The sequence below is a fragment of the Ruditapes philippinarum genome, unplaced genomic scaffold (assembly GCF_026571515.1).
Source record: "Ruditapes philippinarum isolate M1 unplaced genomic scaffold, ASM2657151v2 ctg7868_1_1_1_1, whole genome shotgun sequence".
In the NCBI taxonomy this organism is placed as follows: Eukaryota; Metazoa; Mollusca; class Bivalvia; order Venerida; family Veneridae; genus Ruditapes; species Ruditapes philippinarum.
The window spans coordinates 6,745-30,565 of record NW_026855577.1 but is presented as its reverse complement, the minus strand read 5'-3'; the positions used below and the strand labels follow the sequence as shown (position 1 = coordinate 30,565).

General features: G+C 31.2%; 1 protein-coding gene across 1 annotated transcript; it reads left to right on the top strand.

The window, feature by feature from the left end:
* Window positions 1-14,335: 14,335 nt before the first annotated feature.
* On the top strand, window positions 14,336-16,648 carry LOC132743768 (E3 ubiquitin-protein ligase TRIM71-like). The gene has a single exon (XM_060732330.1). The coding sequence runs from the start codon at window positions 14,467-14,469 to the stop codon at window positions 16,153-16,155; it is 1,689 nt and encodes a 562-aa protein (XP_060588313.1). The 5' UTR covers window positions 14,336-14,466; the 3' UTR covers window positions 16,156-16,648.
* Window positions 16,649-23,821: the final 7,173 nt, after the last annotated feature.

Genomic DNA, 23,821 nt, shown 5'->3' with positions numbered 1-23,821 from the left:
CATACCCATTCATCCTTTCAAAAAGGATGCTAGGGGATAAGTTTGAGAGAGAAAATAGATAAAAAATCGACAAGAAACATTTCAAAAAATATAATATGTTAAGTCAATATCTTCAAGAGCTCCTCATGAAATGTTGAGTCACAATATACAAGAACCCTTGCATTTTTTCTATTAATGACAGGCAGAACGCCGTTGAAATTATAAGTAGTAGGGTCAATATCTACAAAAAACCTCATAAATGTTCTATGTGTTTGTCATTTACAACGCAGTGTTATATGTCACGAAAATAGTTAACATCAAGAAAGCAATTGATTCCGCAGTAAAATGAGATAATAAAATAATTCAGTTGATAAAACCGTTTCACGAGTTTTTATTTTTACCCATAAAGTCTTATTCTTCTTAATAGCTGGGAGACAAGCAAACCAATGTTTGTTATCGTAGTGATCGATTTGAATATATCTTATAGCATCAAAATACGCATAAAATAAAAAAAAATATATGTCTTATATACTGGAAATATGTTTTCGAAATTTCTGATACGATGAAGGTATTGGCGAATAACTTTTATGCAAACATATCAGATTACTTCCTAGCTCCTTTTCCCAAATAATAATAATAATTGTATTACAAATTGAAAATTATAATAACTTTTGATTTTAATTGACATTTAGTATTCAGTATTGTATGAGATAACATATGAAAACATTAAATAAAATAGACACCTTTTGTTAATAGTGTATGTATTACTTCGAGTTCAGTACGCTTGCACTCATTTTCAATATATTTATTTAGCTTTCTTTTTTTCTATTTTAGTATATATTTATGCTGTAAAATATTATTGAACATATCACATATTGCAGGTTAACTCTAGGAAGCATTTTCGTTAAGAAATTGTTATTGAAATTCATACATGTTGCATACATGTTGCATTCACTACAATATCTTACAATACCAAAAACATTCCTAAAAAGAATTACCGTATCATGGATTTGCGTATTTTATTGTCTCTGGCATTTATACAGTTTTATAATAAATATTTACTTTAAATTTATAAAATTCTTCTATGATATAGTCTAGATCCTTACTTTATTTTCTCTTGCATTAATGGAATTTTATAGAAAATACTTTGTCTAATTTATATATTTACTTTAATTTAGTTTAGACACCTTATATATTGTCTCTTGCATTAATGAAATTTTAAAGAAAATACTAAGTACTTTAATTTATATAATTTAGTATAGAACCTTACTTATTGTCTTTTGCATTAAGCTCGTTACAACGTTTTACAATATCAACATAATCTGCTTTTTAACTTCTAAATGTCGAGAAATACAGAATCCCTAAAGAAAGCACAACACGACAAAATTGTAAATGTTGCAGGCTCGGTTTGATTGAGCCTGTTCATGGACAGTAATGGAAAGTGCAAGTTACCGTCCACGCCCCCTATCACCAGCTTAAGCAGAATTTAACATTTAACACGAAAATGGTGCAATTTTGAATTTACAAACATCCGCAGATGTGTTCATACGGCGGTTATCATGGAACCTTCAATGTGACACAGTAGTGCCATTCATGAAAGCGGCGTATGGTCCCCAAGTAAAAATAATACTTGTGTCCTAAACGAGAAAACAATGGGCGGAACTAAATAAAATGGAATTTTGAAAGGGGATCTGAGGTTATAAATCCTGCATGTCACAGATAAGACGTCAAAAGACAAATTTTAAAAAGCAGGCAACATATCCTAAGGGTGATGATTTATACAGTATTTAAGTTGGAATACTTGAACCACCCAAGTTGAAAAAGGCCAAATAGAAGAAACAAAAAGTACCACATAACATATATACACAACAATAATGTTGTGCTGAACGATCTTCAAGGATCGAAAATATAACATCATTGATTAAATATACGGGGAGACCTTTTACAGCCGCCACACGGCAAAAATAACACGGATGTGACAATGAAATCGAGAAATCTATGGGTTTTTTATTGTCAATTGACTTGTTTTAAAACTACTCGTTGATTCTGTATGCGTCTTTATTTCGTTCAACGTATGTAGATTTATTTACATTTCAAACTCACATTATATAGTATTTACACAGAAAAAACATGCTGGGACTTCTAAAAACTTAATTTGAGCGTGATTTGAGTAAATATAATTAATTTGATATTTTCCATTCATTTACCTGAGTATCCCTTCAAGGTCTGTTTAAGATGCCCTAACATGTGTGTGACAAAGTTTAAGGAGACATTAGATGAGAGAAAACATCAGTCGAATTAAAACCATTTAACTACTGGTAACTTTAAAACGAAATTTTAATAAATATTTAAACAATAAGTACAATATTTTGCTACATATTTTACTAGTTCGAAAAGTTTAACCTTACAGCGAGCTCAATATTCTCCGTGGGCATTTTAACCTCTATTTGTATCACAAAAATATATTTAAATGTCAGCTGTTTAATTTATTTTCCCATTAGAATTTTCCTTTATGGCCTGGCAGTGTTAAAACTACTTTCATTTAAAATCAAACTCAGTAATAATTATGGCATAAACATTGCTATTTTCTAGAAAAACGTAAAGACCTGATAATAAGTTATATAATTATCATTAAACGGCTCTTGTCGAGTGGTTAGGAATAGATAGGGATTACATCATACATATTTCAAAGGCGGATGTACTGGATACACGTTGCAAATATTTCAATGGACGTTCCCGGTAGAAAAGAATTGGAAGCATCCGACAATGACGAATCGATTGTTCAATGCCAGTCATATCAGGGAGACAGCGATGCTGTGCAATCAGAGATGTGTTGTAAGTTCTGTAATGAGTTTATATGTGCATCATGTATCAAGGCACATAGGAAGTTTGTCGGGACAAAGAATCACAAAGACAATTTGTCAAAAAGTTTTGATCAAACCGACGATTTCAAGGAATTCTGCGACGTCCATGAGAACGAGATAGTAAAGTTTTACTGTAAAGATCACGATAGCGTTGGATGTGGAGATTGCATTGTTCTAAATCATGCTTCTTGCACGGTTCAACCCGTGTCAAACGTATCCAGTAACTATGGCGACGGTAACGAACTTATAGAAATCAAACATAGAATTGACAATCTTAGAAAAAATCTTGCTTCCTGCATGGAAGAAATAAAAAGCAGTCTTTAAACCGCTGAGGAAATAAAGACAGATGCTATCAGAGAAATTAAACAGATCCGCCAGGAAATTGACAACTATTTGAACAAAATGGAAGCAGATATTTAACAAAAAAGTTGATGAAGTGAATGCTAAAAATGTCTCTTCACAGACAAAGCTTCAATATCAATGCAAGACATTGACTGCTGAAATTGAAGAATTTCAAAATAAACTTGAACTGTGTAAAGACCACAGTTTATTTGTCACATTTAAACTTGCACTGGAAGGACTGCAGAAATTCCATGAAATAAATGAGGAAATTTCAGCTAAAAGTCAAATCAACGCCTTTTAATTTAAATCATCAAAATATATAAATGCATTACAAATACGAAACAGATGCCTTGGCAATCTGAGTACACAAATACAGAGATTTTCTGGACTCTGTAAAAGAACTCTTATAGGATCAAAGGCACAATTTGTACAGAAATTTAACAAGTGTAAATAATACTCAGACACGTCAGTGTTTATTATGTAAAATGTTCCACTTAAAATTGCATAAATGATCGTATTTGCGTTTCTTTTATCCATTGAATGGTCAATCTTTAATTGGTGCATCAGGTGTGCGTCATAAAATAGTATTTCATAAGTGGTGAAAAAAACTCAAACGTTGGACCTTTAATTAAAGACAAGAAAACATTACTAAGAAATTTCTATTTTCAAATCGGTGTTCTTGAAACACATGGGTGCAAACGCTCTATAAATGATGTAAGTAAAATTGATATTTACAAATACGGTTATTTTGTGTTGACCAACTAATCAAATAAATTGTTAAATTGAAAATGAAGTAAAGAATAGAATGACAACTTCATTGTCAGATTATTCAATCATACTCGCGTCATACTTTAAGTAATGTGATTGCAGCCACGTGCTTGGCATGACAATATTAGGATAATTCTGACATCGATATTACAATAGTGTGGTACGGTCAAACATTTCCAGACAGTTCTTTTTATGTTGTCTATATAATACAAATGACTGTTTTACAAATGAAAAAGGAAATGAAAAAAAAACAAAAAAAAAACAACACATTTACTAACTGCGAGTGATATAATTACAAGTTTTATTAACTCATATAAAGTTACACTACAGTTTCCATTTACTTAAAGATACTTCATTACTAGTATGTAAAAGTGCATAATTAACCGGGCCACAGGCTCTAAATTAGGTTCCCAATAAAAGAACAAACACGAAGAATAATAGATAATATTAATAATCGCATATTTGATAGTTTTCATCCGAATAAAAATTGTTATCTTGTGGGCAAATTGTCTTCGTGCTAATGTTCCTGGTTAAATAAGAAGTATATGAACAAGCAATACCGCCACTTGTATCTAGAAATAATTACTTCCGGAGACGCTAATGTAATTGTTCCGTTTTTACATAAGTTGGTTAAACATATAATTTTAAAATGCATTGAATGTCAATATAGAAATGATCATTATACAAATATATTTTCAAAGGGAAATAAGCAACATTGACATTGGATTGTTTACTTTATTTGAAATATATTGACATGAATATGTATTTCTTAAACAATGGCGAACATCTATGTATTTTTACGAGAATAGCCATTTTAAGAGCAACATAATTGTGACTGCGTGCACATATCGGAGATATTTCAGATTTTTAACAATACAAACAGCATGTTATGCATATAAAATAACAATTCCAAGCTAAGATCACATAATATCTCATACATTGACGATGTTTAGACAGTTTCAAAACGGAATTAACAATAGTTAAAACAAAGCGTGACCGCTAAACACTATTTGCAGAAGTGTTTGGGTTGTAAGTCAGGTAGTTAGGTTCAAACTTGTGTAAAATCGTATTCACACCCTAATTATAATTAACATAATAATGTAAAATGTTCTCACTTCCTTTGACATCTTGCAGAGTCGTTTTACAAATAAATTATATAAATAAATAATTTCTTTTTCAATAATGACATTATTTTAATTGTCAAATGCCCTTCCAAGAAACCAACTGTAAAATATATCACATTTATACTCATAAAGCGTTATCAATAGACTTGATTTTAATTAAAAATGATAGCAGCTCGGAACTAAACGTTTAGGAAATATTTTTTTATAAAGAATTTTTCCCAGTATTATAACACAATAAGCCGAAGCAAAAATATCAAAAGAAAATCCTGTCAATGGTTAGAAAGTGGTGTATCATTTCATTCAATAATCACAATACAGAATTTGATATTCATGATATGCAGTACAGCAAAGGCGCTATCCAAACACCTCGGTTAAAATATCTCTCGTTCTTTTGCATACCCATTCATCCTTTCAAAAAGGATGCTAGGGGATAAGTTTGAGAGAGAAAATAGATAAAAAATCGACAAGAAACATTTCAAAAAATATAATATGTTGAGTTAATATCTGCAAGAGCTCCTCATGAAATGTTGATTCACAATAAACAAGAACCTTGCATTTTTTCTATTAACGACAGACAGAGCGCCGTTGAAATTATAAGTAGTAGGGTCAATATCTAGAAAAAAATCCTCATAGTTGTTCTATTTGTTTGTCATATACAACGCCGTGTTATATGTCACGAAAAGAGTTAACATTAAGAAAGCAATAGATTCCGCCCTAAAATGAGATAATGAAATAATTCAGTTGATAAAACCGTTTCACGAGTTTTTATTTTTACCCATAAAGTCTTATTCTTCTTAATAGCTGGGAGACAAGCAAACCAATGTTTGTTATCGTAGTGATCGATTTGAATATATCTTATAGCATCAAAATACGCATAAAATAAAAAAAAATATATGTCTTATATACTGGAAACATGTTTTCGAAATTTATGATACGATGAAGGTATTGGCGAATAACTTTTATGCAAACATTTCAGATTACACCTTAACTCCTTTTCCCAAGAATTATAATAATTTATTACAAATTGAAAATTATAATAACTTTTGATTTTAATTGACATTTAGTATTCAGTATTGTATGAGATAACATATGAAAACATTAAATAAAATAGACATCTTAATACAAATTCACTGGGTCATATGATGCGATCATCAGATAAGATACTGATGATAGAAGAACGCCGGTTTTCTCCCATTATTTTAACTCAATAAAATTTCTTTCAAATATCTGCAAATGACAAGGCAGTATCATGTTCTCATCACTTTCGTCATCGATCTAGATATAACCTTATATCATCAGAAATGTCGATTTAATATAACTATTTCTTGCTTTTATATCGCTTTTTCTTGTGAGAAATAACCTTGAATAAATGTATTGTTTTGATTGTGCAGACGGATTCGGACATTACTACACATTAAAGTAGTTTATTATTTGCACAATTTAGAACTCAACTGTTTTACGTAAAATTATTGTTACCATTGTTATTTTTATTTATATGTTTCATTTTATTTCATTAATATTTATTTGTTTATTAATTAATTAATTAATTAATAATTAATTCATTAATTGATTAAGTGATTCATTCATTCATTCATTCATTTACATGTATTTTTTGGTTCCAATTATCATACAGTTTAACATGTCACGATAATGTTAATAGTGTATGTATTACTTTGAGTTCAGTACGCTTGTACTCATTTTCAATATATTTATTTAGCTTTCTTTTTTTCTATTTTAGTTTATATTTATGCTGTAAAATATTATTGAACATATCACATATTGCAGGTTAACTCTAGGGAGCATTTTCGTTATGAAATTGTTATTGAAATCCATACATGTTGCATACATGTTGCATTCACTACAATATCTTACAATACCAAAAACATTCCTAAAAAAAATTACCGTATCATGGATTTGCGTATTTTATTGTCTCTGGCATTTATACAGTTTTATATTTAATATTTACTTTAAATTTATAAAATTCTTCTATGATATAGTCTAGATCCTTACTTTATTTTCTCTTGCATTAATGGAATTTTATAGAAAATACTTTGTCTAATTTATATATTTACTTTAATTTAGTTTAGACACCTTTTATATTGTCTCTTGCATTAATGAAATTTTAAAAAAAATACTAAGTACTTTAATTTATATAATTTAGTATAGAACCTTACTTATTGTCTTTTGCATTAAGCTCGTTACAACGTTTTACAATATCAACATTATCTGCTTTTTAACTTCTAAATGTCGAGAAATACAGAATCCCTAAAGAAAGCCCAACACGACAAAATTGTAAATGTTGCAGGCTCGGTTTGATTGAGCCTGTTCATGGACAGTAATGGAAAGTGCAAGTTACCGTCCACGCCCCCTAGCACCAGCTTAAGCAGAATTTAACATTTAACACGAAAATGGTGCAATTTTGAATTTACAAACATCCGCAGATGTGTTCATACGGCGGTTATCATGGAACCTTCAATGTGACACAGTAGTGCCATTCATGAAAAGCGGCGTATGGTCCCCAAGTAAAATAATACTTGTGTCCTAAACGAGAAAACAATGGGCGGAACTAAATAAAATGGAATTTTGAAAGGGGATCTGAGGTTATAAATCCTGCATGTCACAGATAAGACGTCAAAAGACAAATTTAAAAAGCAGGCAACATATCCTAAGGGTGATGATTATACAGTATTTAAGTTGGAATACTGGAACCACCCAAGTTGAAAAAGGCCAAATAGAAGAAACTAAAAGTACCACATAACATATATACACAACAATAATGTTGTGCTGAACGATCTTCAAGGATCGAAAATATAACATCATTGATTAAATATACGGGGAGACCTTTTACAGCCGCCACACGGCAAAAATAACACGGATGTGACAATGAAATCGAGAAATCTATGGGTTTTTTTTATTGTCAATTGACTTGTTTTAAAACTACTCGTTGATTCTGTATGCGTCTTTATTTCGTTCAACGTATGTAGATTTATTTACATTTCAAACTCACATTATATAGTATTTACACAGAAAAAACATGCTGGGACTTCTAAAAACTTAATTTGAGCGTGATTTGAGTAAATATAATTAATTTGATATTTCCATTCATTTACCTGAGTATCCCTTCAAGGTCTGTTTAAGATGTCCTAACATGTGTGTGACAAAGTTTAAGGAGACATTAGATGAGAGAAAACATCAGTCGAATTAAAACCATTTAACTACTGGTAACTTTAAAACGAAATTTTAATAAATATTTAAACAATAAGTACAATATTTTGCTACATATTTTACTAGTTCGAAAAGTTTAACCTTACAGCGAGCTCAATATTCTCCGTGGGCATTTTAACCTCTATTTGTATCACAAAAATATATTTAAATGTCAGCTGTTTAATTTATTTTCCCATAATTCCTTTTCCTTTAATTAATTTCCTTTATGGCCTGGCAGTGTTAAAACTACTTTCATTTAAAATCAAACTCAGTAATAATTATGGCATAAACATTGCTATTTTCTAGAAAAACGTAAAGACCTGATAATAAGTTATATAATTATCATTAAACGGCTCTTGTCGAGTGGTTAGGAATAGATAGGGATTACATCATACATATTTCAAAGGCGGATGTACTGGATACACGTTGCAAATATTTCAATGGACGTTCCCGGTAGAAAAGAATTGGAAGCATCCGACAATGACGAATCGATTGTCCAATGCCAGTCATATCAGAGAGACAGCGATGCTGTGCAATCAGAGATGTGTTGTAAGTTCTGTAATGAGTTTATATGTGCATCATGTATCAAGGCACATAGGAAGTTTGTCGGGACAAAGAATAGTAAAGTTTTACTGTAAAGATCACGATAGCGTTGGATGTGGAGATTGCATTGTTCTAAATCATGCTTCTTGCACGGTTCAACCCGTGTCAAACGTATCCAGTAACTATGGCGACGGTGACGAACTTATAGAAATCAAACATAGAATTGACAATTTTAGAAAAAAATCTTGCCTCCTGCATGGAAGAAATAAAAAGCAGTCTTTAAACCGCTGAGGAAATAAAGACAGATGCTATCAGAGAAATTAAACAGATCCGCCAGGAAATTGACAACTATTTGAACAAAATGGAAGCAGATATTTAACAAAAAAGTTGATGAAGTGAATGCTAAAAATGTCTCTTCACAGAAAAAGCTTCAAGATCAATGCAAGACATTGACTGCTGAAATTGAAGAATTTCAAAATAAACTTGAACTGTGTAAAGACCACAGTTTATTTGTCACATCTAAACTCGCACTGGAAAGACTGCAGAAATTCCATGAAATAAATGAGGAAATTTCAGCTAAAAGTCAAATCAACGCCTTTTAATTTAAATCATCAAAATATATAAATGCATTACAAATACGAAACAGATGCCTTGGCAATCTGAGTACACAAATACAGAGATTTTCTGGACTCTGTAAAAGAACTCTTATAGGATCAAAGGCACAATTTGTACAGAAATTTAACATGCAGGGCAAAAAAGAGACAAACTGTTTCATAACAGGAATGACGATTATACCGGAAACTGAAATTATGTGTGCGGATAAGAGCTCATTAAAAGTCTTAGATCATAGAAAGGGTAAAGTAGCATCAATCTGTCAAGTCTTCTCGCTGACGTCACAACTATAAATTCTTCATATGCAGCAACAACTTTACCGAATGAAGGCAAAATATTGTTTGTGATTACACAAAGTGTTCTGACTAAAAGTCACAGTCTGGATGTCAGGAAAGAATGTATGGGCATAGATCATCGTAATGGTATGATGGCGGTGTCGTTCACTAAACCTTCCGCTGTTCAGGTTATAAACATGGACGGACATATTTTTCATACAGTGAAAGAAACAAGCGTTCTTAAATCGCCATTATATGTGTCCATCAGTGACGATAATAAAAACATGTTTGTATCTGACATCGGTAACGAAGCTGTACATGAATTTACCATCAAGGGAGTGCTGAAAGATACAACAAAAAGTGAGAAGATGGGATCGCCATTAGGCTTGACAGTTACCAATTGTGGATGTGCTGTTGTTTGTTATCAAGGTAAAAGCGATAAAGTAGGACTAGTTGTATATGGTACAAGAAAAATACTGCCTTCTTACCTGCAAATGTACTAAAACCGCGTCTATCCTGATTTCTGAAGACCAAAACAAAATGTTTTTCAGTGAACATTTGAAATCAGCAGACTGCAATTTCATAAATACATTTGACTTTTAGTAACATCGTATAATATGAAAAATATTTTAGTACTAGTAATACAATTTGAGCCTACCAAAAATCATCCTAATGAAAAGTATGTTTATAAACAAGAGTCCAAGTATAGGGGATTTATCTAAATTCTTTAAAGATATTATTTATAAAAGCTTACATAATTAACAGTATAGTCGAGTTCTCAGAAACATAATGGTTGGCATAAATGCAGCTAATAATTCGGTAAAAATCATGATTGGAAATATGTGTGACAATCATACCCAATTTAAAAACGCCCACTGATAACCAAATCCGAATTATTTTCAACAGGTATGCATTTTGTACTTTCGGTTTATGATGACTTGCAAATTAATACGTAATCCCCATGCTTTTTTTGTTGGGTTTCAAGTGACGTCGATACTGTAATGGTCATATGACTACTCTACATTCAGTATTTACTCATTAAACGGTAAAAAGTCATGTAAAACTAATTAAAACTACATCTAGATATAAACATTAATTCTTACGTTTTTCTTCAACAAGTTAACATAACTTTGTACGTGATGTATAACATAATTTTTACCTATTAATTACATTCTTTTAAGATTTCCAACCTGGTTTTTTTTTTCCAAACTCTATAAAATATGGCTATAAAAATAAACTTTCAAGCTTCAACTGTCAGTACATACGATTTTTCTACACTTTATACAACTTTGCCACATAAATTAATCAATGATAAACTAATTTCCCTAATTCAGAAAACTTTTGCACGGGGAAAAAGTTACCTTTCTAGCATGTAATTCTAACAAAGCTTTTTTTACTAACGGTATTGTAAAACATTATACTATGTGGACCTGTGACGAAGTTTGTAGAGCACTCTCTTTTCTTTTAGACAACATTTATGTCAGGTTTGGTAATACCCTATTTAAACAGATCATAGGAATTCCTATGGGTACTAATTGTGCACCCCTGGTCGCCGATTTGTTTTTGTACTGCTATGAAAGAGACTTTATGTTGAGTCTCTCTGAAGATAAACAACAAGATGTTATAGTCGCATTTAATAATACTTCCAGATACCTTGATGATATTTTTAATTTAGATAATCCTTATTTTGATCAAATGGTGTCTGACATATATCCGCATGAACTACAACTTAATAAAACGAACTCTTCAAATTTTAGTACATCATTTTTGGATCTTCATATTACTATCAACAACAATTCTATTCACACGAAAATCTATGATAAAAGAGATGACTTTGACTTTTGTATAGTTAATTATCCACATTTAGATGGAGACGTACCCCATGCAACATCTTACGGGGTTTATGTTTCCCAGTTAATTAGATTCGCTAGAGCTTGTAGCAACGTAAAGGATTTCAACGAGCGGAACATTTTTATTACCAGCAAGCTTCTAAAACAGGGCTACCGCTATCATAAATTACGGAAATATTTTACAAAATTTTACAATCGTAACTTTGATTTAATTTCCAAATTCAATAGTGATTTAAAAACTCTTCTGCGACAAGGGATGAGCCAGCCTGGTTTTTATGGCGATGTGATTTACAAACTTCGTAAGATTTTGGGTCATGGTAATTTTTCTGCTGTTTTTACTAAAATCATTAAACGTTTTATTAAAAGAGGTTATGACCCTACTATTTTAAGACATACTGCATGTTTAGTGTTCAACCCTTTTACAGTTGGACACTACGCTTTCCTCTTTTGATTGCATCTGACGGACCAAGTGGGAGACTCTATGATGGATAGTTCGTAAAGCCCTTTGAGACTGAATTGTCTTAATGTTAGTCTTCTGCCTTGCTTTGTCGGGCCCTTGTAGGTGATTTTCTTGTTGCTCTGTCTTCCTTTAGGACATTGAGTACTTTTGTTATGGTCATTGGGATTACTTTTGTATGTTTCTACATGACCATTTTAGTGTTTTACTTATTTAACCTTTTGTAACCATGACAACTGTTAGAATTTCACTTGGCGGGGATTCTTTTTATTTACACTGTCTCGTTTATAGGAACATGGTGGGGCTAAGAGCGAGGTTTGGTGCACCATTAACCGGTTTAAACTCCCCAGCAGTCATTATTATGCTGCTGACCGTTCCAAGGCGGCGCCCCACTGTGTTCCTCAGATGTATGTCTTATGTTGTTTCATACTGTTTTGGTGACACTTTTGCTTGTGTCCCTTGTTGTTTTCTCGTCTACGGTAAGTATCTTCCCCATTGCCTCTAGTTTTTATTTCTTTGATTACTCCCCACCCCCTCCCCCCCGGTCTCCTGTCCCCTTCCCCTTTGTGGGCCTATTTTTATTTTCTTTAAATTCCTAATCAGTTACAAATTAATTATCATTTAATGATTAACCTGTCCGTGCTCTGTCTTTGCCCTGTCCTGTTTTTGTTTGGGGTCCCCCTTGGCTCCTTGCCATTGGTTCTTGTTGCTGGGTCATGTGGGGGTTGCGTTCATTGAACGCCGCCTTTCCTTGTTGATCTTGTTTATCATATTTTTTGGCAATAAAAGGTGATTTCCTGTTTTGCTAAGGGAGACAAATACGTTTGTTTTACTTAATTATTGATTAATTAAATGCGTAATATTTCCCCTTGGAAGTATTATACTATAATATTATTATTGACGTTGAAATATGATTTTTTTCCAAAAAGGCTTAAATCAAGTTTATATATTTATATTATACATTTTATTTGAATATGTAAGCTAATATTTAACGCTCACGCTCTCGGGCCTTTACATTACTCATTATTTAAGTGTCTCGAAACATCTACACACTTACCAGAAAGATCATTGTGTTCTGCGGTAAAAAATAACACTTCTAAAAACCTTTGTTTTGTTAACTGCTTATATTTCCGCAAAACATTTTTATTCAATTTGCATCTTATTATCATTGATAACCACTTGTAAAACAGTATCTCTCCTCACTTCTTTAATTTGTGAACAATTTATTTTTTCTTATCATTTTTTCAAGATTTCTAAGAAGAGGTACATGTACGCCTTATCAAATAACAGGATTTTCCAGAATAAACCCACACAATTTAGTCATTTATGCGCTTTGTTTCATTGCTGAAGTCAAATTCAACGCTGATATTTACTTCCTATTTACTTCCTATTATTAAAAATATGACATGATTAAATGAGAAGGGCTTAAAGGTCCATTATGCCTCAGAAATGCTTTTATTTTACAAACGCGTTTTAATGTCAAGTAACCAAATGTTACTCATTGGCCAACTACTTGAACCATGTTTTCTTCTGTTGCTTTTTGGCAATAAGTACAGTTATAGCGAATGTGTTAATTTTGAACGGAAGTCAAAATACTATTTTGTTTACATTTTGCTAATTTTAAGACAAATTATTTCACATTTATGTCTTTTTCTTTTTCACATACCAAGTATCTTATATTCTCTAAAATCATTATTGAAATATTATAACATTCATTTTTGCCATTGGCTATAGAAGTAAAAATCTATTTGAGCCGTCATATGCGATTTCCAACATAGTGGTCAAATTAACCAATTTTACTTTTTTTCAAGGATTCTAAAAATGCATTATTTCCATTTTATATAAAGCAGGGTGGGATTTCAACAACTTCAAGCGTCTGAGACACACATCCACTACACTAACAATTGTCTCTTAATCATATACTTTTGTTTTAAGGGTCCTTTATATAAAACAATGATATACATGTGATATGATATCTTCCTTCTTCTCTTTGCATTTTAGTTTGTATTCTAATTTATTTTTGTATCAGACTATCAGCCAGACAAAATACTTGTGAAACATCTTGACACTGGAAATTAAATAACAATCAAAAGTAAGCCCTGGTAGTGTTTTTGTTGCATTGTCAATATGTCAAGTGTCGGTTGAATATCCCTTGAAATTTTGTTCAAGAGATTTACAAAAAGAATTTCACCACAATACTTTGCTAACAAAAGAGCATATGTCAATGTTTGCGGTTAAATCTCAAGCACACCATCTCATATATATTTTATTTTAGCTGAACGGCATTCTTTGCTACTCACTGTTTGAAGAAGGGGACACTTAATTAAAGCACATATTTGCTAAACAAAAAGATCTTAACTACTCTTTATTTTTGTGGATGTATTTGCTCTAATGATACTGCAGAGACAATAAAAACAGGTTAATAAATAAATAAAATAAACAATAGGAATGGAAGTTACTGGGCGTAAAGAGTCTTCCATGTCTGCTATATTCTGTCGTCCATGTCAGCGTGATAATGAAACAGTACACGCGGAGGGTTATTGTGAGACTTGTAATGAACATATATGCTCATCATGCATTACGGCACACCGGAAGTTGGCCAGCACAAAAAGTCACATAATTAAATCCAAAGAAGAAATGCCGACAAATCAGGCAGAAAGCGATCCATGCACTGAGCTCTGTGATGTTCATGTAAACGAAATAGTAAAGTTTTATTGTCAAGAGCACGACAGCGTTGGTTGTGGAGATTGTATGGTACTTCAACATACCTCTTGCAAGGTTCAACTCGTTTCAGATATATCGAGCAACTATGAAAACGGTGACGATCTTTTTGGAATCAAACACAGAATTGATTGTATCCAAAAGAATATTGCATCATATGAAAAAGAAATAGAATGCTGTCTGAAAACAGCTGAAGAAATAAAAACCAATGCCATCAGCGATATTAAACGATTCCGTAAAGAAATTGAAGACTACCTGAACAAAATGGAAGCAGATCTGTTACAAAAGGTTGATGAGATGAGTGCTAGCGATTTCACAACACTGCGGAAGCTTCCGGATAAATGCAAGACATTGGCAAGTAACATTGAAGAATTTCGAAATAAGCTAGAAAAGTGTAAAGACAATGTCGATTCTTTGTTTGTGGCATCTAAAATCGTAAAAGAAAGACTTTATAAGTGTCAAGAAATGAATGAGGAAATTTCATTTAAAAGTAAAATAAACGCATTCAAATTCATGCCCTCTGAACATATCAACAATTTGAAAATAAGCAACGAATGCCTTGGCAATCTTAACACACACGTGAAGAGATTTGCGGAACAATGTAAGAGACCAATTATTGGCATGAAGACAAGCTTTTTACAGAAACTAAGCATTGAAGCGAAATATGACAGAGACTGTTTCATAAAGGGGATGGCAGTAATATCTGAAGATGAAATTCTGTGTGCAGATGTTCACAACAGCTCATTGAAAGTTTTAAATCATAGAAAAGGCAAAATCACATCAACCGTGCAGTTGGAAACTTTTCCCGCTGGAGTCACTACAATTACCCCGTCATCAGCTGCAGCCACTTTACCAATCAAAGGCAAAATCTTGTTCCTGAGAACACAAAGTCGATTAAAGAAAAGTCATAAAATATCTGTCCGAAAAGGATGCCAGGCAATAGATCATTGCGATGGTAAAATTGCTGTTACTTTTTGCGAACCTCCCTCTGTTCTGGTGATGGACACGAAAGGTCAAATTCTCCTTGATCTTGTGGATACAGGTCTACTGAACTCTCCACGATATATATCCATGAGTAACAATAATAAGAGTATGCTAGTATCAGACTTGGATAACGAAGCCGTGTATGAATTTAACCTCAAGGGAGAGCTGCAAGCTACAAATAAAAGTGTAAAGATGGGCAAGCCGGCAGGAATAACAGTTACCAACTGTGGATGTGCTGTTGTTTGTTATCGAGGTAAAAGCGAAAAAGCCGGACTGATTGTACCTGAAACAAGGAAAATACTGCCTCTCTACCTGCATAATGTACTAATACCATGCTCTATCCTGATTTCTGAAGAACAACGCAAGTTGTTTATCAGTGAACACGAAACATCAACAGACTGCAATGTCATAAAAATGTTTGATTACAAGTAATGTCATTGTTGTCACATAAAAAGTTGTTTTTTTATAATATACAATGTATAAAGTATTCTGTCGATCATTTTGAGGTGTTCGTATTTATTTTCTTTATGTAGAATATTTTAGATAGTCTCACAATGTGTATGCGTGTAACATATGTAGTTAAGAACTATTTCTGTGTTATGATTTACATATTTAAACAGTACAGTACATGTATTACGTTTGATTCTTTCTGTTAACACATAAACACTTAATGTTCAAGTTCTTCATCTTCCGGACTTCATTTCATGTAATTAGTTTCGTATTACAAACAATTATGTGAATAACTAGAGATGTTCTTTTCATAAAACAGTTGAATGACGAATGTATGTACTTCTAAATCACGTAAAAAAGAACCCCCAAAATTCAACCAACACTTGTCAAATAAATAAATAAAAGATAAATGCTTGTCTACATTTTTTGTGTTAGTAAGTTGATGAAATAGTTTAGTTTAGTTAGTTAGACTTGATTATCTTGGTGCATCACTTAGTAACTCGTGTGCACGACATAGTGTCTCGTTCTCACCAGTTAATAATGTCGTACACACGACTTAGTAACTCATGTGCACGACATAATATCTTTTGTGCATTACTTAATTATCTTATGCGCATGGATAGTAAATAGTGAGCTCGGCAGTTTCTCGTGTGCACGACTTAATTATTTCGTGCAAACGCTTTGATTATCTCGTGAGCACGATTTAGTAATTCCTGCTTATGACATAGTATCTCGTGTGCACGAGATACATAAAACACACACGTCACTTCTGTGCCACCGTATGTATCAAATATTAAAAACAATATTTTTATGTATGAACGACACACAAAATCGCCTTCATGACGCAAGCCTGGTTGTCATTCTCACAAATGATCTTTGGTTTATACAGAATTATACAGAATTTATTTTGTTCGAGTGTGAAGGAAGCAATAAACTTACAGACAACACTTTCGAATCCGTTCCTGGACCCAACCACTATTGAGCAATGACTGTAAGATTTCTTGCTCGAAGAAACAACGGCTTGCCCCTGACAGGGTTTGAAAAACGGCCATGTTTCTTTGACGCGCCTACAGTTAAAGAGCGCTTATGTAAGAGTTACACGCTATGGTTGTATATAACGCAAATGACGTCACGTGAAAGTGTTATTTCACTTTGTCTTGTGTTACAATGACTTCATTTCACGTCTGTGCCGTAGTTTATGTAAAGAAAAGTTTATTCATTGATGACGTTGTCTATATGAATTATTATTACAAATATAAGAACATTTATAAAATCATTACTAACAACCATGTGGTTTGCAAACGCATGTTACTATTTCCTGTTTTAAAAGGTATATAAAATGAATTTAGCATCGACGGATCATTCTAACAAGTTTCTGTTATAATATGTTTGGATTGTTTGGAATGACACGCTTTGGATTAGCCTGAATTTATACTTAGATTTTGGTTTTAAAAGAGAGTATATCATAAACGCTTTTATATTATATATATATATATATATATATATATTGAATTATTGTATATTATGTACTGTGTATGATTATGAATAAAATATGTTGAAACTAAATTGTATCAGAAAATGTAAAGACAATAATATGTACCCATTCTCTTATTTAGTTATAAAATAAACATTATTTTGGATTACACCGTCGTCTGAAATTAAACTCTGTTTTTTTTTGTTTTTTTTTTTTAATACATTTGTAGTTATTATAATATTTACCATGCCTTTGAACATATACATATTATGAGAAAAAAAGATTTTGTTTGAATATCACAAAGACTTATTTATCCTATACAATACAAGTTCTTGTATCTGAAATTTGACTATAAAAGCAAGATAACGCATTTGTCCTAGATAAGACACGTATAAAAACCCGTTCCCTATGAACTTGTTTTGAAAAAAATGTATTGCTGTTCAAGCAAATTGTTATTTATGTTCTCTTTTAAGAAATATGATCAAGTTATGGACATATTTTTAGCAATATCAAGTACTAATACTTAAACGTGGCACTATAATGAACTGTGAAATAGACAACATAGGACAAAGTTTGCCCTGAATAAACGAATTACCAGTTCGTGTTCAAAATGAAACCCGTAAATTAAATTAACAGTCTATCATAAAGTTTAAAAGCTTTCATTACAAAAACTAATCAAATTAAATATGCTTTATGGAAAACAAAAAAGTGTTTTTACTTCATTCTGTTGACATGAAATGTAGAAAAGCTGAACAAATAAAAAAAATGTATGATATCTTAAAGAAGTAATATCTATGTTTAGTTTATTTAGTTTAGAGAATTTGGTTTAGGTTGAAAATGCTTCATTGAATTACATGCAGCACAATTTTCTTATACATGTACATTTCCGTCAATACGTAAAATATACATGTTGATATATTTAACTATGCTTCCGTCTTCGTTAGATATGAGGATCAAATTAACAAATGGAGGTGATTAAAGAAAGGGAAACAATTGATCAAAGGGATTCCAATGTTAAATATGACAAGCTAAATTACTGTCAAATGATATTTTATTAAATAATTTCATAACGTGCTTTTGTAACTTGATATTAAATTACGTTTGAACATAACATTGCTTCAATGTTACTTATTTACCAAACCTACTAAAATGTAATGCAAATCATTTTATAATGTTTCCTATATTGTTTCCTATATAAATGATCAACATTATTTGTGTCCAATCACATTGCAGCATTTTTCAAATTTCTCCTTAGTCTAACTTTGGTTATTTGTACTAACTAAATAAAATTTACTTAATCAGTCGTCTAACTTTAAGCAGTTAAGTAAAATTCGATTCTTTGGTTTTGGTTGAAAAATAATGTTGATCATCAAATAGGTAACATTTGTAGTTATTATAATATCTAACCATGCCTTTGAATATATATATATATATATATATATATATATATATATATATATATATATATATATATATATATTATATATATATATATATATATATATATATATATATATATATATATATATATATATACGAGGGTTGTTCAAAAAGTAATAGGACTGCAGCTCTACTGTTCACATTTTTAAATTTACGTACAAAATTTTACATGAGACAAATATCGGAACATGTTCTCTATATACAGTGATAAAATCAAAACAAAATTTAAACAAATGAAATTTCTGTGAAATTTTCAAATGACAAGGGGTTCGAAACGCGGCGCACGCTAACAATACAATAATTGACGTTCATGACGTCGTAAAATTAATCGAAATTGTAATAAGCGTCATTCTTTCCGAAAGTAGTCTCTAGGTGTATGAGTCATGTAACTTTTACTTTGCCTCATAAGTGGAGATGAAGCAAGAAAAAAAGCGATCACATTCTCGTTCCACCGCTTAAAAAAAAAATAAATGCCCGATAGCCGGCCATTCTCCGGGTTTTCTCGTGTTTTTAGTAACGTTGGAACGCAATAGGACTGAAAATGTGAAAGCGAAAGCAATTTATTTTTATTAATTTACTCATGTCATCGTATGTTTTAAAACAATATGATTATATACAGAACAATAAAGATATTTCTCAATTGAAAAGTATCCTTTTCTACTTAGCACAGTCTATCGTTTATTAAAACAAGTTTTCGGAAACACTACTAATTATTACCGTTAACTATTACATAAATTCATTGATTACGCGTATATCTAGTTAAATACAATAAAATAGTGTTCTTAACAAATGTCTTATTTACAATCCTTTGGTTAAAACTGAATAAGTAGACCCGTAGCAGATACAAACAACGATAAACAGTTCGCGTACCGTTTACCGTGGATTCTTTTGTAGCGCTTTTGCAATTGACGTCACTAACGTCCCGTCAATTTTCAACTTTCATCCTCGCCCTTTCTCGTAAGTGATCTTGTATTTGCAGTTTTTGAATTGCTTGTGCCAGCTGAAAACAAGTGTCCTGATGGCAGGATAATTGTCCTCAGTTTATTTAATCATTTTGTGTGTATCTGAATGATTATAGTCAATCTGTTGGCAAAATTCAAAGATGGCACACATTTTCTGTTTGTTAACAAATGTCATATTTCTACATCTAACGCTATGACCGCTGCTGTTCAAAACTTAATAAATAGGCCATTTCATGTCCGAATGACGTCAAATTTGGACATAATGTCACATAAATATATTTCAACGTATTGATGGAATACAGGGGAAAACAAATAGTTATTTATGAATAAATGAGAAGTAGAACTTAGCTCCAATAACTATATTTATGTGCTGCGCCGGGTGCGTGTTACCATGGTTATTCAATAGCAAAGGAAAAGCGCGTTTAGCACAATAGATTTAAAAACTTATGTTTGATTTGTAGAAAACATTTTACGATTGCTGTACATATGAAAATATTTTAAATTGAATGAAATTTGAATACGCAAGACTCCCAGTCCTATTACTTTTTGAACAACCCTCGTATATATATATATATATATATATATATATATGTATATATATATATATTATGAGAATTTTTTTTTTTTGTATGAATCACGAAATAAGGATATCAGAAAGACTTATTTATCCTATACAATACAAGTTCTTGTATCTGAAACTTGACTATAAAAGCAAGATAACGTACTTGTCCTAGACAAAACACGTATAAAAACCCGTTCCCTATGGTTTTTATTACTATAAGTATGATGTAAGAAAATGCAATTTACAAACAGTATATGAAGTGGAAATTTACGATAAGGTGAAAGTAAACGAAAATAACGGTATATTTAACCGAGTTTATGCCATATTGACCTTTATTGTATGTAATTGTATATACAAAAATATATGGCATAGACCAATACGTGTGTGATACAAACTGCCTCAGTAGCAACAGGTTACGTCCCTTGATTTATTGTGTTATAAATGTGTCTCATGTACAATTACTTTTACTTTATAGGCAAATAATGGGTGAGTAATGAAAAATACTCGCACGCCTTTTGGAAAATCTGTGTACAGAATACAAATCTGTGTACAGAATCGTTTTATAAATTCATTATATTTATATTTTAGCAAACAAAAAAAGGGTACAATTGCTCATATCAATATAAATATCGAAACCAATATAGTTTGGATTGAAGTAGCTTGGACTGACGTAATCATTCATCTAAGTAAATATGAACCAAAGTGTTCAAGCGCTTTCCCAGTATTATTATTCAATAAAAAGTGAAGCGAAAACATTGAAAGACAATCCTGTGTTTGGATCAAATGGAGTATATTTGCTTATTCACTAATCACAATAAAACATTTTACACTCATATAATACACTACATAATTGTTTCTCTTAACGCGCTATCTGAACAACACTTAAGTCGAAATATGTGTTTGATACTTTAACAAAAGCTGATGTTTATCTATTCATGTATTCGACAGAGGAGTGTTGGGAGGTGAATAAGTAAAAAAACAAATTTAATTAAAGCAAAGGAACAAACAAAGAGCTTATGATACAAATATAGAAAAAAAAGAGTCATTTTCAGCAAAAAATCATATTTCTTTGCTTTGTTGGCTTGAAATAAGTAGGCAGTATGCCGGGGAAGTGTGAAACTCATGTATCACACATGACAATGTATCAAACATGCATCATTGAAGTGGACATCAATTTTAACAAACAATGTGACATTTACGTCAAAGTACCGTTTCATAGTTTTAAAATCATCCTTGCCATGATTTTATTAGCAATGGGTCAATGCCATGAAAAGTAAAGCTACCGGTGAAAAATGTTATCGCTACCTACCTGTTTGTGTAACTTGACTAAACATTTCTAGGCAGAATGCAGAAAAAGTCACTTTTTAAGATAGTCAACGGAAAAAATCACTTTTTAAGAAATGAAAGGCAACGCCTTTGAATTCGAATATTAAAGGGAGCTTTTATTTCCGATGATTTTGATTTGTATTTATTAAGAAACATTTTGATCCATGCATATACTGAAATTGCTCCAAACAATTGCAACAACATGACTTATCTTTAATTTAATGCTTTAAAAAGATTTTGATTAGACCCTATCACAGTTTTTCCGATTATTTGTTTTTATAAATAGCCATATTAAAGGGTTTTGGGGTAATTAACTATGAAAATACTGTTTAAATAATTTTGTAGTATCTGCATATTACTTTGATGATATGTGTATCTAGTATAAACTATAATTTGACATTCAATTTTACTGTACCAATAGAAATGTAATATAATATACATAAAAATGCTTTCATTGACTTGAAGTAATTAATATACACAATGGTAATAGATCGATGATATGCAGTTTTTTATATGAAGTAATGAACGTGGAAATTTCTCAAACAAAAACATGTTATAACCTTATGTATACAGTTGGGTCTTTTTGGAATATGACAATATGTACCGCAATATACCATCGAATTTCAATAAATAAATTAAAAACATCGTATAATTCGTTTAACAAATGTTATAGTTTCACTTGTTTTGATTTAGATATCAATTTTCAAATGTGATTTGGTGATATAAATGGGATTTGCTGATAATTATAAGCATATTTAATAAGCAAAAGTAATTCGATTACATTATAATTGGTCTTCCTTTAAATATTTTATAAATATTAATGGATATTAAACCATATCGCATAACGAAACATTCATTATTAAAGCACTTAAAAGAGGGAATATTTTCATGACCTAAATTATAAAGGCAAGTACACAAATGTTGAAATGTTTTATGATTGGGTCTTATGAAAAAAAAAAAGAACAAACGTATTTGACGTAATAACAGAAAACAATTATGCTTTAAATACATTTTATTGACTATGAAGATTTAAAGCATATTTGTGACACTACTTAATTAATTACTCTCTTAAATTTGTCAGTGTTTTGAACAACCAACTTTTAAATAATATTTAAAATGAGGAAATGTAATAAAACAGTCAACCTATAATCGTTTTATTGACATTAAGCAAAGTGATAATTGATTTGCAAAATATGATATTTTCGATACACCGGATGATTTAATCCGTTCCAACAAACCACCGTAATGTGTATCTAAAATTGCACTATTTTTTTTTTATTTTACGTTTGTCTTTAAATTTATGGCGACTAAGCTAGAAAACTGTACATAATCTAATTCAAAGTACTCTTTGCGAAGACCTCTTTCCAAATTAAAAAAAACATATTTCAAATGTTCTTTTATCGGTGTATTTTGTAACAAGATGAGAGAGGAATTGAAAAATGCAGATTAATTAAAAGTTCATATGTTGAGAAATTGCAGTGAGTTCATTCGTCAATTTACTACCAACACAAAAAATCATGATATGGTTATTCTTTAAAGAAATAGAAATTTGCAAGATTAGTTCTTCACTTTTTAGGTTTTAGTTTCATCTTACCGCAATTATAATTTATGAATTTGTTATAAATGATAAATGAAAGGACAAAAGGTCATTGTGATGGCATTATAACAAACACATGCTTTAGAAATAATACTGACAGCAAAAAATGTTTCTGAAAATTTAATGTTTCGTCATATCACATTAATTCTTAACACGCAATGATTACACACTATAAATATCTATTCGCAAAAACTCTTTCCGAGTGATAATATTTTAGAATAAAGTAATTCAATCATCAAAATTACAGTGTAATCGTGTTGGTATGTCAGGATATGGTTTATATTAAA

Bases quoted from the DNA above. Each gene is read 5' to 3' on its own strand.
- LOC132743768 (XM_060732330.1), top strand. From the start codon at position 14,467: ATGGAAGTTACTGGGCGTAAAGAGTCTTCCATGTCTGCTATATTCTGT.